This window comes from Oncorhynchus keta, chromosome 5 (genome assembly GCF_023373465.1).
Source record: "Oncorhynchus keta strain PuntledgeMale-10-30-2019 chromosome 5, Oket_V2, whole genome shotgun sequence".
In the NCBI taxonomy this organism is placed as follows: Eukaryota; Metazoa; Chordata; class Actinopteri; order Salmoniformes; family Salmonidae; genus Oncorhynchus; species Oncorhynchus keta.
The window spans coordinates 21,535,450-21,552,136 of record NC_068425.1 but is presented as its reverse complement, the minus strand read 5'-3'; the positions used below and the strand labels follow the sequence as shown (position 1 = coordinate 21,552,136).

Sequence of the window (16,687 nt, the reverse complement as noted above, 5' to 3'; positions counted from 1 at the left end):
CCTCCACTACTCTACCAGTCTGATACTGGAACTAGCTAGCCCAGCTCACCCCTACACTACTCTACCAGTCTGATACTGGAACTAGCTAGCCCAGCTCACCCCTACACTACTCTACCAGTCTGATACTGGAACTAGCTAGCCCAGCTCACCCCTACACTACTCTACCAGTCTGATACTGGAACTAGCTAGCCCAGCTCACCCCTCCACTACTCTACCAGTCTGATACTGGAACTAGCTAGCCCAGCTCACCCCTACACTACTCTACCAGTCTGATACTGGAACTAGCTAGCCCAGCTCACCCCTACACTACTCTACCAGTCTGATACTGGGCCCAACTCTACCAGTCTGATAGCCCAGCTCACCCCTACACTACTCTACCAGTCTGATACTGGAACTAGCTAGCCCAGCTCACCCCTACACTACTCTACCAGTCTGATACTGGAACTAGCTAGCCCAGCTCACCCCTACACTACTCTACCAGTCTGATACCGGAACTAGCTAGCCCAGCTCATCCCTACACTACTCTACCAGTCTGATACTGGAACTAGCTAGCCCAGCTCACCTCTACACTACTCTACCAGTCTGATACTGGAACTAGCTAGCCCAGCTCACCCCTACACTACTCTACCAGTCTGATACTGGAACTAGCTAGCCCAGCTCACCCCTCCACTACTCTACCAGTCTGATACTGGAACTAGCTAGCCCAGCTCACCCCTACACTGGCTCCTGTGCCCTTCTCCACATGATAACCTCTGAACATGACTAAACATCACTGAACGTCACTGAACACAAGGCTTTCAGACCTTCCGTCACCAATGTGCCCTACCTGGATGGCTGGAGGGGAGACTAAGTGGGACCTTGAATCAAACAACTGTCAGTGTTAACAATGTATGTCACCATCTCCGAATGGGCCATAAAAGCAAATAAATGAGGGCCATTACAGTGGAGATTGTGATTATGATAATGAGAATAATAAAGGCGATCATCATTACGATCATGATGATAATGATAATACTGTGATGATGAATTATAATGAATAAATCCCTAGCCCATTTCCTAAATGGTGGGATATGTATCACCCAGGGGCCTGCAGCCACCCGACGGCCTTGGAGCAGGGAGCAGGTTATTAGATGGTGGAGAGAGAGGTGTGTGTGTGTGTGTGTGTGTGTGTGTGTGTGTGTGTGTGTGTGTGTGTGTGTGTGTGTGTGTGTGTGTGTGTGTGTGTGTGTGTGTGTGTGTGTGTGTGTGTGTGTGTGTGTGTGTGTGTGTGTGTGTGTGTGTGTGTACGTGTGTTTGTCTGTATGTGTGTTTGTCTGTACGTGTGTGTGTTTGTCTGTATGTGCACATCTGTCAGCCTTTTTGTTCTCGATCTAAGGTTCTTCTCTTTTCACTCTGTCGTCCTTTACTATCTCAGTTCCCCTTCCCTTCTCTCTCTCTCTCTCTCTCTGTGTGTGTGTGTGTGTGTGTGTGTGTGTGTGTGTGTGTGTGTGTGTGTGTGTGTGTGTGTGTGTGTGTGTGTGTGTGTGTGTGTGTGTGTGTGTGTGTGTGTGTGTGTGTGTGTGTGTGTGTGTGTGTGTGTGTGTGTGTGTGTACTCGGGGGGTGTCTGTCTATGTGACTCCAGCCAGCCCGTGTAGTATGGAGTGTTTGCCACTGCTCAAGGAGCACATCCCTGGGGACCTTGGAGTTTACATATCATATTCAAACAGCTTTTGTACTCCCTCTCAATCTAACCAGTCATCGCTCCCTATTTCACTCCTCTCTCTTTTTCTTTCTCTCTCCCCCCACCTTTCATAGTTTTTTAATTTATTTCATAATGCCAGAAGTGTCTACAAGAGGTCTTGGTTTTAATTTTGGTAAACACATTTAAATGATGGAATTTGTTGTTATGCAGACAGAGTTGGTCCCTAATGATCCTTCCATGGAGAGGGTAAATGGTTCTGATGACCAGTGAAGGTTTTTACAGAAAACAAATCTTGTGAAACCCTCTCCATCTAAAACTGGGTCGGTTTGAGTAAACAAGCCAGCAGCCATGTTGAAATTCATCACTCTTGTCTGAGAACGAACTAAGTGGGATTTGTCATAGACATCAGACATGTCATTTATATCCCAATGTCAGCACTGCATTCGTATAATGATGGAGTCGACAACGTAGGAGCTCTGGGCCTCTGTGCAAACAACACCAATAATGTGCCTCAAGTCTAAATGTGTCAGAAGCGCTAGGATCTATATCCATGCCTTTCTGTCAAACCCCTCAATCTTTCTTTCTTGTGGCTCCAGAAGCTAAGTGCAAGAGATTAATAAGCGGATTTGTAATGCATGACCTCAGGTTTTAAACCATAATTCATCAGCTGTTTAGCGTTTTCTGCTTCTCAGATTGAAAAATAGCAGACGCTATGTAAGTTAGTTAGCCTGTCCCCATCTGTCTCTCTTCTCCCTCACCATGTGACCCGAAGGTACAGTAGTAGGAACTAATGAGCTGCTTGTGTCTTTCTGCTGTTGTTTCCCTCTGGCAGACAGATGACGTGACGCAATCAGAGGTCTCCCTGCAGCTCCAGCTGCAGCTCTCGGACTCCTCGGAGAAGCAGCAGCCCAAGAGGTTACATGTCTCCAACATCCCCTTCCGCTTCCGTGACCCTGACCTGCGGCAAATGTTTGGGGTGAGCTCCCTTCCCTCTCCCTGAACTCACTGGGGGAAACCATTCTTTACCCACCCACACATATCATGGTACCTGCCTGGAGTGTGTATTGTCTCTCTCTCTCTCTAGAAAGTCCAGACACACATTTATCCTGATCCCAGAACAGGTGTACTCTCTTTTCCCTGAAAGTGTAACCTCTCTGTCTCGCATTTCACACCAGTCCTTAAAATTAACACAACAAAAAAAGTATAGAATTATAATGGCTCCGAATCAGGATCATTGCCAAAAATCTAATTTGAATGTTGCACGCTAATTTAGGTCATTATAAGCTACAGGCGTTAATTTTCATCATTATGGAGGACTTCAAACTAATGATATTAATTACAGGAGAGCCCTGGCTACGGCGTAATAAATTACTGGACAACATGGCTGCTGTCTCTCTCTCTCTCTCCTTCCTGTGCTGTCTGATTGTTGGGTTTATTGTTTCCAGCTCTGGAGCAGGTCCTGTAGAATCCAAATTGCCTCAGTAATTAGTTCGGAGGCTTTGTGTGCCCGGCCGACGTGTGTGTGCAGCTTATGGATATGTGATGCAAATTTAACAGTGGCCCTCCCAGCAGCCCTCCCCTCCCTAACTTTCCGGGCAGTCGGTGGCTGGGTCCTGGGATTGATGTTTGTGGGCTGAGCTGGTTGCTGGTTGGGAGAGGAGATATCCTGTCTGTGCTGTATTAATGTGCCAGCTCAGCTCAGGCTCCACCCCTGGATATGGCCTCCACAATGACCCTGTGTATGTGTGTATGTGATCAGTGGTGTGCAGCCCCATCCCTCTGGCTCTAATGGCTGCCCTGCCGCCAGGGGCTCAATACACCATTACCGTTACACACGAGCAGAGCCTGCAGACATACAGGCAGGCAGAGGAGAGTGAAAGGAAAGGCAGCGGTGAGATGGTGCATGTGTCAATGGTGGAGCAGTGGAACCCAGCGCAGCGCAGCCGAACCCAGCGCAGCGCAGCCGAACCCAGCGCAGCGCAGCCGAACCCAGCGCAGCCGAACCCAGCGCTGCTGCCAAGCCCCCAGGACCTCCATCTGCTCCCACAAGTTGTGAAGAGCCCCTCTCTCCAGCTCTCCAGTGACGTGCAGACTTAACAGGGACCCTCCATCAGCCACCAGCAGACAGCTAAAACAGAGACTAGCTAGCACCTGCTAGCAGAGACTCTAGCTAGCCCCTAAACAAGGAGGGAGGGTTTGAGAGTTACCCTACCCCACCGTAGGGGTTAAGGGTGCGGAGGATGACCCTCTGAGTCACTAACGAGGCGCAGAATGAAGCCTCATTAAGGCGACTGATGCAGACCTTAATCAGTGATTAGAAAAGTGTGATATTTGAGAGAGCGGGTGATTAGAGGAGTGAAAGGAAAACACTCCAAGCTAGCGCTAGCTCGGGTAGCGCGTCGCACCATGCTGTGCTGCTTGAGGGCGTCCTCCTCATTCTGCTCCTGGGTTCTTCAACAGTACTCCTCCTCGGCTGCTTGACGAGGGCTCTCAGTGAACAAACATCTCTGGGCAATCAGACCTCTGGCCCCCACGCTTTCACACTGAGCTCCAGTCTATCTCACCAGCCACTACTCTGCTACTCTCAGACAATAGCAGCACTCTACACTACTACACCATGCTACACTACACCATGCTGTATTATGCTAATGATAGCTAGCCTCCTCACAGCATTCAGGTGTTTTAGCGTAGCAGAAGCAGGGATACATACAGTGCCCTATCCGTGGTTGGTAGCTCTGCATTCCAGTTGATCACAGTGTAGAAATGCATTTGCATCTCAGATAGGAAGTGGAGCGAATGAGCGAGGCCTCATAAAGAGAAGTGTTCTCGAGGTAGGAATATTAACTCCATTTTTCCCCAACGGACGGTTTTTCTCATTTCCTTATTGATATGTTGATAGTTTACTTTGGCTGATCTGGGGGTGAGGAAGGAAGGAGGTGTCGTCAGTCCCCCAGTTTTGTCTCCTGAGACCCCTCCAATTGATGCCATTGTTTATTGGCTTTGGTGCTGATGCAGCTGTTTGCGCTGGGCTGGGGCGGAGAGGGCTGTAGGGAGGGAGGAGAGTGTGGGAGCGGCTGAGATCCCCAGTGCCATGTGGGAATCCACTAAGATGACTTCCCCAGAAACTAATTAATCGACGCCACAAGCCCATTACTCTTGGTTAAAACAATTAGCATCTGCACATTGCATGGGGAAGCATTGTCATCTCATGCGAAGAGGGGCATCACACTGGGATGTAAATGCCCCTGTGTGTGATGGAGCCGGGTACGGTAAAGTGCTACAATTGGAATCAATGGAGCTGAGCACCATACGAGGCAGATGTGGAGAGGGGAACTATGTAGAATTGAAATCCCAGATGAACAAGATGTACTTGAGTTTGTGGCCTGGGCTGGGCCGCCCCTGGCGTTGTCTGTTGGGAAGGTCATAAATAACTCCAACTTTTTTTCTCAGGCGTTGTGGGGGTCAGCACTTGACCCTGGGGGATGAAGGATGTCATATGTGTTTTACCAGCCCATAAACCCAGCTCCTCCACCAGACCCTCTTCCCTCATCACTCTCATCACTCTCCTATGGCCGGAGCAGGCAGATAATAGCCGGTTCTTCCTAACCCCTATTAGTGGCTCAGTCAAACGATCCATCCATTCCCATTGAGCGCCAACCACATGGAAGGCCTATTTCTTCCCTGTTGTGCCCAAATGAAGGCGATGCGGACCGCTTGACAGGGTAATTACTTTTATTGAAATAATACGGCCATTGTAGACAGCAATTAAAAGTGGCTCTCACTCCACTCATTAGGGGGAACTTACGATTGGCTTTCATTCCTCTGTTTTCTAATGATCCAAAGTGAAGCCTGTTAAATCAAAAGGCTTGAGCACGTTAACCCCTTGGGACCATCCCTCGAGTCCTGTTCACTGAGAAAACAACACACACTCACATCAACAAAGAGCGAGAAAAAGAGAGGAAGAGAAAGAGAGAGAAAATGGCAGATACCTGTGTAGATAGAGAGACAGCTCAGCCACCTGTTTGTTGGGCAGGCAGAAGCCTGCTGGTCTGTCTCTCTTTATGTCAAAGCCTAGTTCACTCTCTCTCTCTCTATCGGGTATCTCTCTCTCTATCGGTTATCTCTCTGTCTCTATAAGTTATCTCTCTCTATCGGTTCAGGGATTTGAGAAAATGAGTTTTCCTCAGGAGCTGCTTCACATCACAACACAACCTTATAAACAACCACCTTGCCATATGTTGATGTAGCTTTTCTCTGTGTGAAATATCTCCTGTTACTCTAACTCTACTGTTTTTACAATGTTTGTTTTAACTGTTTTTTACATCATTGATTTCATGACATACAAATAACACAGATAAAACAGAAACTTTATTTTGCATTAAAAAAAGATAATTTGATAAGATCACAATATATATTTGAAATCATTGCATAACAATTGTACAATTTTGGCATGGCAACAATAACCGTTTTCTTACTCTTTTCATAACTTAATCTCTCCTCTCTTGTCTCCTTTCTCGCCACAGCAATTTGGAAAGATTCTAGATGTGGAGATTATCTTTAATGAGCGAGGATCCAAGGTAAGTGAACTAGAACCTCAACTGCTTCATTACCTTGTACTTCATCTGTTTAGTAATGATGGCATTAGTGCCGTGTGTACATTGGCTCAGACTACTGCTCTCTAAGCCTGGTCCTGGAGAACTGCGTTCAGACATGAACTCCTCTCTCTGCTGCCTCCTTGGTTGTTGTTCTAGCTTTGTGCTCCAGTTGGGGAATCATTACCCCTGTCAATCAATCAATCAATCGGTGATTGAGCTGTTTCAAAATGCACTTAATCTAGTACTGTAGCTCTCTGGACAAGGAATACAGACCTCTAGTTTAGAGACTAATAGTCAACCCAGATCAAATATCAAGTGCTATAGCAAATATAGAACTATCACCCCCAAAACCGACTCAGTGTCTATACATGTACAGTAGCTCTATACCATGTCCTATATAACATCCTCTGGTGTAAACAGCACAGTGCTGGTCATCCACTGTGTATGTAATCGTCTGTGCCAAGCTCCAGAGCATTCCATTCATAAATTAGACAGCCTCCTCTAGCTGGGTGTTCAACCATGAATGGGATCGATTCCCACTCTTACCTGGTAGTTTGGGGTCTGTATAAGGTATGCAGCCAGCCTCCATCTAGGAACCTATACTCTGCTCCAACTCAGCCCCCACAGCCAGTCAAGATTGAGCACCGGATAAAGCTGCCTCCTCTGCTGTAACAAGCATTTATTGTTTGTGCCCTACAAAGCCATTACCCATGATGCCTCTCTCCTGCACCCTGCGCGCTATATAATGAACCTAGCAGGCCATTAATAAACAATCTATTTTCTATGAAGCTTTGGCAATTTGCATTCAATATGTTTGTCTCCTTTGAAAAATGGTGGCTCCACTCTCCCTCCGTGTAAGCTAATTATTTGTGCATGATAAAAAAAGATAGAGGGGCCAACCATAGTCGGGCAAAATGTCCAAAGGATTAATTTTGCCCTCAATTCCTTTTGAATTTATTTCTTTATCTCCCTCTCCCCAAGGACAGCTACCGTGTTATTTATGCCAGGAATTGGAGCTCGGAGATCCTGTGTATGCATACAAGATCACAATGCTCTCCATCTCTCACATGTATTATATATCTTCAAGCAATTATCAGCCTGGCCGTGGCTCCCTCTCCCTCCCATCCCTCTATATGTATATATAGAAACCAAAGGACTGGGACTTGTTGGGCCAGCATATCTGAAGGCTGGTGATGGATCTCAGGCCCAGTCTCCCAGTCCCCATAACTCAAACTGGTCACAAAGCCCTCAGGGGAGGGGGCACGTGGGGGTGGAAGATGGGGGATGGGGAGGAGGGTATTTTGGTGTGAGTTTAAAGGCGACATCCCCATTGTAAAGCCACCTCCTTCTTCCACATCCTTAGAGGTAGCATGTGATTTATTAATGTACATATGTTGTTGGTGATATGTATAGCTACCTTTATTACCAACCAATAGCATGATAGTATGGTAAATACCCCATCACATTTTAGACACAATGATGAATACTATTATAATGATATGTCTACGAAAAAGAGACAACATATGGCTTAATTTAATTTCTACAGTGCATTCGTTGGCTATTGTAATGGATTAGAAATGGTTGATGATGGAATTAAACTAAATTGCTTGAAGAATTTATGAATATTCCTTCCGTGCTCAACTTCATCTCATTCCAATGGGGGTTGGGGGTTGTTTTTCATAAGGCTCCTGTTGAAGTCTTCACAATAATGATTAGACTATAATGTTGCGTAACAGAGTGTAATGCCTGCGATGCTCAGAGACATTCTCCAGAGGTGGTTTGTGGTGTTTAATTGGGTAAAACAGGCAGGTTTGTTAGTGTTTGTGAGGCTGTCATCCTTATCTCTCTTTGGATCTCTCTTTGCTGTTCCTGACGTCTCACTAACAACCACACAATTAATAACACCGCTTATATACATCTCTACTTCCTGCTGCTCACCTAGTCCTCTCCTTCTTCTCTCCCTCTCCTTCTCTCCTTCTCCTTCCCTCCTTCCTCCTCTCTAATCCCCCTCCTACCCTATCTTTTACCCACCCTGTCTACCTTCCTGTCCCTGTCTACCTTCTTGTCCCTGTCTACCTTCCTGTCCCTGTCTACCTTCCTGTCCTTGCCTACCTTCCTGTCCCTGTCTACCTTCCTGTCCCTGTCTACCTTCCTGTCCCTGTCTACCTTCCTGTCCCTGTCTACCTTCCTGTCCCTGTCTACCTTCCTGTCCCTATCTACCTTCCTGTCCCTGTCTACCTTCCTGTCCTTGTCTACCTTCCTGTCCCGGTCTACCTTCTTGTCCCTGTCTACCTTCCTGTCCCTGTCTACCTTCCTGTCCCTGTCTACCTTCCTGTCCTTGTCTACCTTCCTGTCCTTGTCTACCTTCCTGTCCCTGTCTACCTTCATGTCCTTGTCTACCTTCCTGTCCCTGTCTACCTTCCTGTCCCTGTCTACCTTCCTGTCCTTGTCTACCTTCCTGTCCCTGTCTACCATCCTGTCCCTGTATACCTTCCTGTCCCTGTCTACCTGCCTGTCCTTGTCTACCTTCCTGTCCCTGTCTGTCTTACTGGCCTGGTGACACACGTGGCTCTCTCTTAGGGCTTTGGGTTTGTAACTTTTGAAACGAGCACAGATGCCGACCGTGCGCGGGAGAAGCTAAACGGTACAATCGTAGAAGGACGCAAAATAGAGGTGCTTTTCCTTATTTCCTGTTTCTTCTTCTTCTTCTTCTGCCTCCTGCCTGCTGACCTCTCCCATGCCTCTGCTCTCACCTTTGTCCCACAAGAGACCTGCACATAAGCATGTGCCCGCTGTGTGTGTGTGTGTGTGTGTGTGTGTGTGTGTGTGTGTGTGTGTGTGTGTGTGTGTGTGTGTGTGTGTGTGTGTGTGTGTGTGTGTGTGTGTGTGTGTGTGTGTGTGTGTGTGTGTGTGTGTGTGTGTGCATGCATAATGCATAATGGTATGTGTCGGAAGCACTCAGCGGAACTAGGAATCCATACATGTCAAGATGGACGTGCAAGTTGTTCATCATTATGACTGGAGAGGGAATGCATGCTCTCATCATCCCATAAGGACCTCACTGTCACGTCTGGATAAAGAAGACCTGTCTACTACCTACCAACACACCCTGTTGACATGTGGTCTTGACCATTTTTTTATTTTATTTTTCTTCATTTGGTCTTGTTTACTGTAAATGAAGGCCCCTATTCAGTCATTCCCATCAGGTCAATATAGAGGAAATCTAAGGGGTCTGTCTGTCTTTTTGTTTTTCTTTTGAATCCATTTGTTTATCCAACCAATTACCTGTGTTGCTTTTGGCTTTTTCTCTTTCATATCCGTAGGTAATTGGTGCATGCTTTCCCACTTGCTACAGTAATTGAATCATCTCAAAAGAAAATGTAAATGAGGAATAAATTCATGTAAAGGTGATTCAAGGCCATTGTCTCCTCTGGCTATTTTAACCTCTCCAGTCTTGTGAACCTCTATGGTAATTTGCATAATTCTGACACATTTTACTGAATTTGTGTGGTATTTCTCTGCCAGTCGTTTGGTCTGCCTTTTGGAAGGGTATGTTATAACTGTGGCACCATTTTGTTTTTGGGGGGGAACAGGTGAATAATGCAACAGCAAGAGTGATGACAAACAAAAAAATTGCCAACCCGTACACAAATGGTAAGATCTGCCTCTTGTCTAAGCTACAACTTTGTTCAGATACTGTACATGAATGACACTATTTACTAGTTTGGGCTTCTCTCCCTCTCTCTCTCTCTCTCCCTCCATAGGCTGGAAGCTGAACCCTGTGGTGGGAGCTGTCTATGGTCCTGAACTGTATGCTGGTAGGAGATCCTTCTCTACTACACTCCTCTAGTCTAGCACCACTCTAACTCTACTACACTCCTCTAGTCTAGCACCAATCTAACTCTACTACACTCCTCTAGTCTAGCACCACTCTAACTCTACTACACTCCTCTAGTCTAGCACCAGTCTAACGCTACTACACTCCTTTAGTCTAGCACCACTCTAACTCTACTACACTCCTCTAGTCTAGCACCACTCTAACTCTACTACACTCCTCTAGTCTAGCACCAATCTAACTCTACTACACTCCTCTAGTCTAGCACCACTCTAACTGTACTATACTCCTCTAGTCTAGCACCACTCTAACTGTACTACACTCCTCTAGTCTAGCACCAATCTAACTCTACTACGCTCCTCTAGTCTAGCACCAATCTAACTCTATTACACTCCTCTAGTCCAGCACCACTCTAACTCTACTACTCTCCTCTAGTCTAACACCACACTAACTACACTACACTCCTCTAGTCTAGCACCACACTAACTACACTACACTCCTCTAGTATAGCACCAATCTAACTCTACTACACTCCTCTAGTCTAGCACCACACTAACTACACTACACTCCTCTAGTCTAGCACCATTCTAACTCTACTACACTCCTCTAGTCTAGCACCACTCTAACTCTACTACTCTCCTCTAGTCTAGCACCATACTAACTACACTACACTCCTCTAGTCTAGCACCAATCTAACGCTACTACACTCATCTAGTCTAGCACCAATCTACCTCTACTACACTCCTCTTGTCTAGCACCACTTTAACTCTCCTACACTCCTCTAGTCTAGCAGCATTCTAACTCTACTACACTCCTCTAGTCTAGCACCACTCAAACTCTACTACACTCCTCTAGTCTAGCACCACACTAACTACACTACACTCCTCTAGTCTAGCACCACACTAACTACACTCCTCTAGTCTAGCACCAATCTAACTCTACTACACTTCTCTAGTCTAGCACCACTCTAACTCTACTACACTCCCCTAGTCTAGCACCACACTAACTACACTACACTCCTCTAGTCTAGCACCACACTAACTACACTACACCCCTCTAGTCTAGCACCACACTAACTACACTACACTCCTCTAGTCTAGCACCACACTAACTACACTCCTCTAGTCTAGCACCAATCTAACTCTACTACACTCCTCTAGTCTAGCACCACTCTAACTCTACTACACTCCTCTAGTCTAGCACCACACTAACTACACTACACTCCTCTAGTCTAGCCCCACACTAACTACACTACACTCCTCTAGTCTAGCACCAATCTAACTCTACTACACTCCTCTAGTCTAGCACCACTCTAACTCTACTACACTCCTCTAGTCTAGCACCAATCTAACTCTACTACACACCTCTAGTCTAGCACCAATCTAACTCTACTACACTCCTCTAGTCTAGCACCACACTAACTACACTACACTCCTCTAGTCTAGCACCAATCTAACTCTACTACACTCCTCTAGTCTAGCACCACTCTAACTCTACTACACTCCTCTAGTCTAGCACCAATCTAACTCTACTACACTCCTCTAGTCTAGCACCACTCTAACTCTACTACACTCCTCTAGTCTAGCACCAATCTAACTCTACTACACTCCTCTATTCTAGCACCACTCTAACTCTACTACACTCTAGCAGTGTTTCTATCAGACAGACCCAATTCACATCTACCCACTGGTTTTATTAGAATCTGGCTCAGTCTCAACCTGCTTCTAACACACAATTCTCTGTAGATCAAAGTGGATCTGGAATACAATTGTGGGCCAGATAAGAAGTGGATGATCCAAGCCTCACAGAGAGAGTGGAGGCAGCCTGAACAATTGTTTGTGGGGTGTGCACTGTAAAGCCGGAAAAAATATTTTAAGACCAAGCCGCCCCAGCAACTGTTATCAGATTGGGGAGGCTGCTGCCGTGGATGGATTTGCCAAGTGCGCCAGATTGACTTTTACAGAGCTAACCGAATAAGGGAGATTGAGTGAGCGATATTGTTGGCACCTTCCCTGTCGAAGGCTGGTATTCCTCATGGTCAGGGTAATGGAGGCTTGAGACAAGCTCAGTGGGGTTTTCCCTATCTCTCTCCCTCTACATGCCACATTTATTGCTGTATGTTATATGAACCCTTTGCATTTTAATGAGGGGGAAATGGTACTATTTCATTTGGAAGAAGTGCTGAGCACATCGCGCCACTTTAACGGCTTTCCTTTCTGCTCATTAGACTAAAATCTGTTCATTCCCCGGACAGCTTTACGGCGAACCTCTAAATAACTGTCCATGACAGAAAGCAGTCATCTATCACTTTTATTTCATCTCCAGACCCCCTCACCCTCCTCCCACCGTTCCCCCGTTTCCAACGCCATCTTCCCTTGACAATTACACCCCCCCCACACACACACACACACACACACACACATCATCCCTTTCCCAATGCACACACACAAACACACTCCTCATGAATTCCTCAGATGCATTCAAAATCATGCAGATCACATACAAATTAATACAAGATATGTTTATATATATTCACAACACTCAAAGTTTTTCATAGATTCTCACATTTCTATACAGACATATTCTGACCTATGCAGCACGTATAAACACACACACAAAACGCACACACGCACGCACGCACGCACGCACGCACGCACACACACACACACACACACACACACACACACACACACACACACACACAGATACACACACACACAGATACACACACATACAAGCACACTAGCCCAAATCATGTAATAAATCAGAGGGAATGTGGACCACCATTCCAGACAGGGGAAGCGGGGGGCGATGGTGATTTATTGGCTGCTAATTTTTCAAGACGTCTTGACATAGCACTGAAGTTTGCCAAGCCTAAACGACAACATATGCTTGCCAGCTGGGGAGATGGGAAACATAAATAAGAGATACATTTCTGTAACAAAAAACCTAACTAGGATCCAACAGGTTAGCCTTTAAAAAACAGCTGACCATGTTTTTGATCATTTTGTTATGGCCCCGAATGAAGAAGCACATTTTAGTGGTTCCATCCATGGAGTTATTCTTGAATAATCATGACTACATTTAATATACTTTGGGTGGGAGTGAAATGGGATGTAAAGGTGATTAATCACTGTTTATCAGTCCTCATTTCTGTGCGGGAGATCAGTGAAATTGGGAGCCATAAATCGTGGCGTGGTGACAGCGCACTCCGTCTCCATTCGTCCTGGCGCTACAGGTTTATTGTCCTCAAAACCCATTCAGGAGAATGAGGGATGAGAGCTTCACGCAGTCTCCCCGCTCTTAACCTCTGGCAGGGTACACTGGCTCCTCCTACTGATGGGAGGCTGCATGGTGGTGACTGTGGTAGTGGCGGCGCCAGCCCTGTGGTGTGTACCCCCGGGCCCGTGTCCTCGGCTGCCTCATGCCTCCTCTCCCCTGCAACCCAAACCTTCCCTGGAGCCCTCAGTAAGGGGGCTGTGGAGGGGTCCTGTGAACAGCAGGCGCATTAGGTTCCCACTCAAATGGACTGGGGGTGGGGGGATGTTAGGGCAGAGACAGATAGCATTGTATGGGGGATATTTTCGTAGAAAGACATTTTCAGGGAGAAATTTATATTACTATGAAAATATGAATATTATGAAATACCTCAACCCATGAATGATGTTTGCATGTATTTCAGTGGTGTATTTCCTAGTCTATAGCATGGTGTGTCAATTTCAGGACCATGGACAGCAACCAAGCAGCTCTGCCTGCCTACACGAATCGGGGAATCCATTTCAAACAAGCACTGTACGAGTAAGAGAGACCCTTCTTCTCTCTCTACTACTAATTCCTAAGGGGATAGAAGGAGATGAGTGGAGCTCTTGATGTTTTCACTTCCAAAGGTGAAGTTTGGTGTGGACCGTCTGAAAGCCACCAGCTGAGTAAATGACAGAATAGAAAGGCTAATTGCCATCTTAATATATCTGGACAGATCCTCTCATTGTTGAGGGGATAATTAAGCTCCTGTGGCTTGATTAGATTAAGCAATTTTGGGTCCCCTTAGATTAAGTGCTCATTCCACAGATGTATTTGAGCAGGACGCATTACAGTGATGAACATTGTGAAAAATGTGGTGTTTTTTTATAAGGCTGGTTTTGACCCCATCATTTGCACAGAGCAGGATTAGGAGAGGTTAGGTCCGACTGGCTGGCTTGCTGTGTAAAGGTATTGAGCTTCCCTCAACTTGACACATTTGACATATGAGGTGCGGTGTGACCCTGTCGCCCTCCAGCACATTACTCCGGTTTTCCCCCAGCCATCCATCCTCTCTCTCAGAAAGGTGTTTGACTTTGGTGACTAGACCAGGTTTGTGCTCCCATACGCTGCTGTAGCTGTTGTTGCTTTTCATGGGTTTACCAAAGTGTGACAACAGCTTTTGATTTATGGGTTATTATTGAAGCAGTGTAGCCTATCGCCAACTCATTATGAGTTTACATTCACATATATCATAGCACGCAGATTGAATACAACATCCCCCCCATACCTAAAAGAAGGAAATAGAAGATTTGGAGCCCCAAAAATGCTAGCGATTTGTACAAGGGAGAAAAAAAACACCACTGAAAATATGAGAGGATTGTATTTGCCCTTTAGCTGCTGAGCCTATATGTCAGACTCCCAAAAAGAGACTCATTTAAATGTCAAGGTCAGCATTATAAATCACCAAAGCGAAAGGGCCACCTTGTGATTCTTACCAGTCTATTGCTGCTGCATCGGCAGCAAACAAAGTGCCCTGGCTGCTCTGGAGGAAATAGGGGCGTTTCCCGCCCAAATGAGATGCAGGCGTTGAATATGTGTGGAGCCCCTAATGGAGGGAGATGTTAGTGGCGTCAGACATTAAACCTGGCTGTTCGTGTTTTTAAAAGCACCACTAATTTGTCTCCCTGTCAGCAGGGTTGCTGGTGTGTACCGTTCATTAGGAAGCTTCCCAATCCCATCCACCTGCAGAGTTAACACTACATTACACTACATACAGCCAGCCGTAATGGTCATTGTCCTCCAGGAGAAATTCTATACCAGTGCATAGGAGTGCTTCTATACGAGGTATCATATAACTCCATTGCAGACTTACTGTAAAATCACTAGGTGCGATTCCACTGTGTGTTATGAATGTGTTGTATGTCTGATCTCCTGCTCCTCCCTATATAGCCCCACACCTCCTCCTTTTCCTACACATTTAAACCCCAGCCTCACTGCAGACTGGAGGCCTGTGATGAATTCACCCAAAACATGTCACGGTAATGAATGAATCAGTCCAGGGGAGATGAGAAGGATGAAGAATAATAGAAGTGATGGGGTAGCAGTGTTGTGATGGAGACGAGGAGGAGAGGAGAGGGGGAGACTAGGGCGAGAGCAGGAGGAGAGAGAGAGAGAGAGAGAGAGAGAGAGAGAGAGAGAGAGAGAGAGAGAGAGAGAGAGAGAGAGAGAGAGAGAGAGAGAGAGAGAGAGAGAGAGAGAGAGAGAGAGAGAGAGAGAGAGAGGTGGGGCGGCAGGGTAGCCTAGTGGTTAGAGCGTTGGACTAGTAACTGGAAGGTTGCAAGTTCAAACCCCCGAGCTGACAAGGTACAAATCTGTCGTTCTGCCCCTGAACAGGCAGTTAACCCACTGTTCCTAGGCCTAGGTTCCTGTTCCTAGGTTAACCCACTGTTCCTAGGCCGTCATTGAAAATATTCTTAACAGAAATAAAATAAATAAAAAAAGAGAGAGAGAGCGATATGTGTTTGTATGCAGCGCTGCAGTTCGTAATCAGACAGTGACTGGGCTGATTGAAGGTTAAGGAGAGATCTGGGGATCTCTCAGCCCAGTCAAAACTGTTCGCTGCTCTGGCCCCCCAATGGTGGAACAAACTCCCTCACGACGCCAGGACAGCTGAGTCAATCACCACCTTCCGGAGACACCTGAAACCCCACCTCTTTAAGGAATACCTAGGATAGGATAAAGTAATCCTTCTCACCCCCCCCCCCTTAAAAGATTTAGATGCACTATTGTAAAGTGGCTGTTACACTGGATGTCATAAGGTGACTTACATTGCTGACCCTGGCACCTCCCCCAACACCCCCACCCATCACCATATTCTGTTAAGCGCTGCTGGAGTAAAAGCGTGGGGCTGTGATAGGCTGGGAGGAGTCACAGATGGGGTGTGGGATTTGGTCAGCCGGATGTTTGGATCTCAGTGGTCCCGCCATCCAGCCCATCTGCTCCGTGCTCCCCCAGGACCCGCACATCCAGCTCACCTCCCGCCTGTCTCTGTCTGGACTACTGCACCACACAACACTGCTCCTTACCTACCAACAACAACCTAGAAAAACCTTCCCCCTCAGTTAGCATACTGTTGCCTCAACCAGGTGGAAGCCACGGTGTGGAACTAGTGGGATTGCATCCATTACCAGGCTCTGTTTCAAAGCTAGCCCTGGGTGGCGAGGGAGGCGGTGGCAGGCGGCGTCAGGAAGGATGCGTACAGCAAATGTGGATCCTTGCTGAGTACGGCACAAAGCAGTGGGTTGGGGAAGGGGAGAGTGCTCGATGAGGCACAC

At 46.7% G+C, this 16,687-nt stretch overlaps 1 protein-coding gene across 1 annotated transcript in view; it reads left to right on the top strand.

The window, feature by feature from the left end:
• The window catches only part of LOC118384199 (RNA binding protein fox-1 homolog 3-like), a 49,755-nt gene that overhangs the window by 13,577 nt on the left and 19,491 nt on the right, over positions 1-16,687 (top strand). The window contains 5 exon segments of the mRNA XM_052519070.1: positions 2,515-2,658; positions 6,206-6,259; positions 8,858-8,950; positions 9,871-9,931; positions 10,042-10,095. Of these exon segments, the coding sequence (XP_052375030.1) occupies positions 2,515-2,658; positions 6,206-6,259; positions 8,858-8,950; positions 9,871-9,931; positions 10,042-10,095 (406 nt within the window).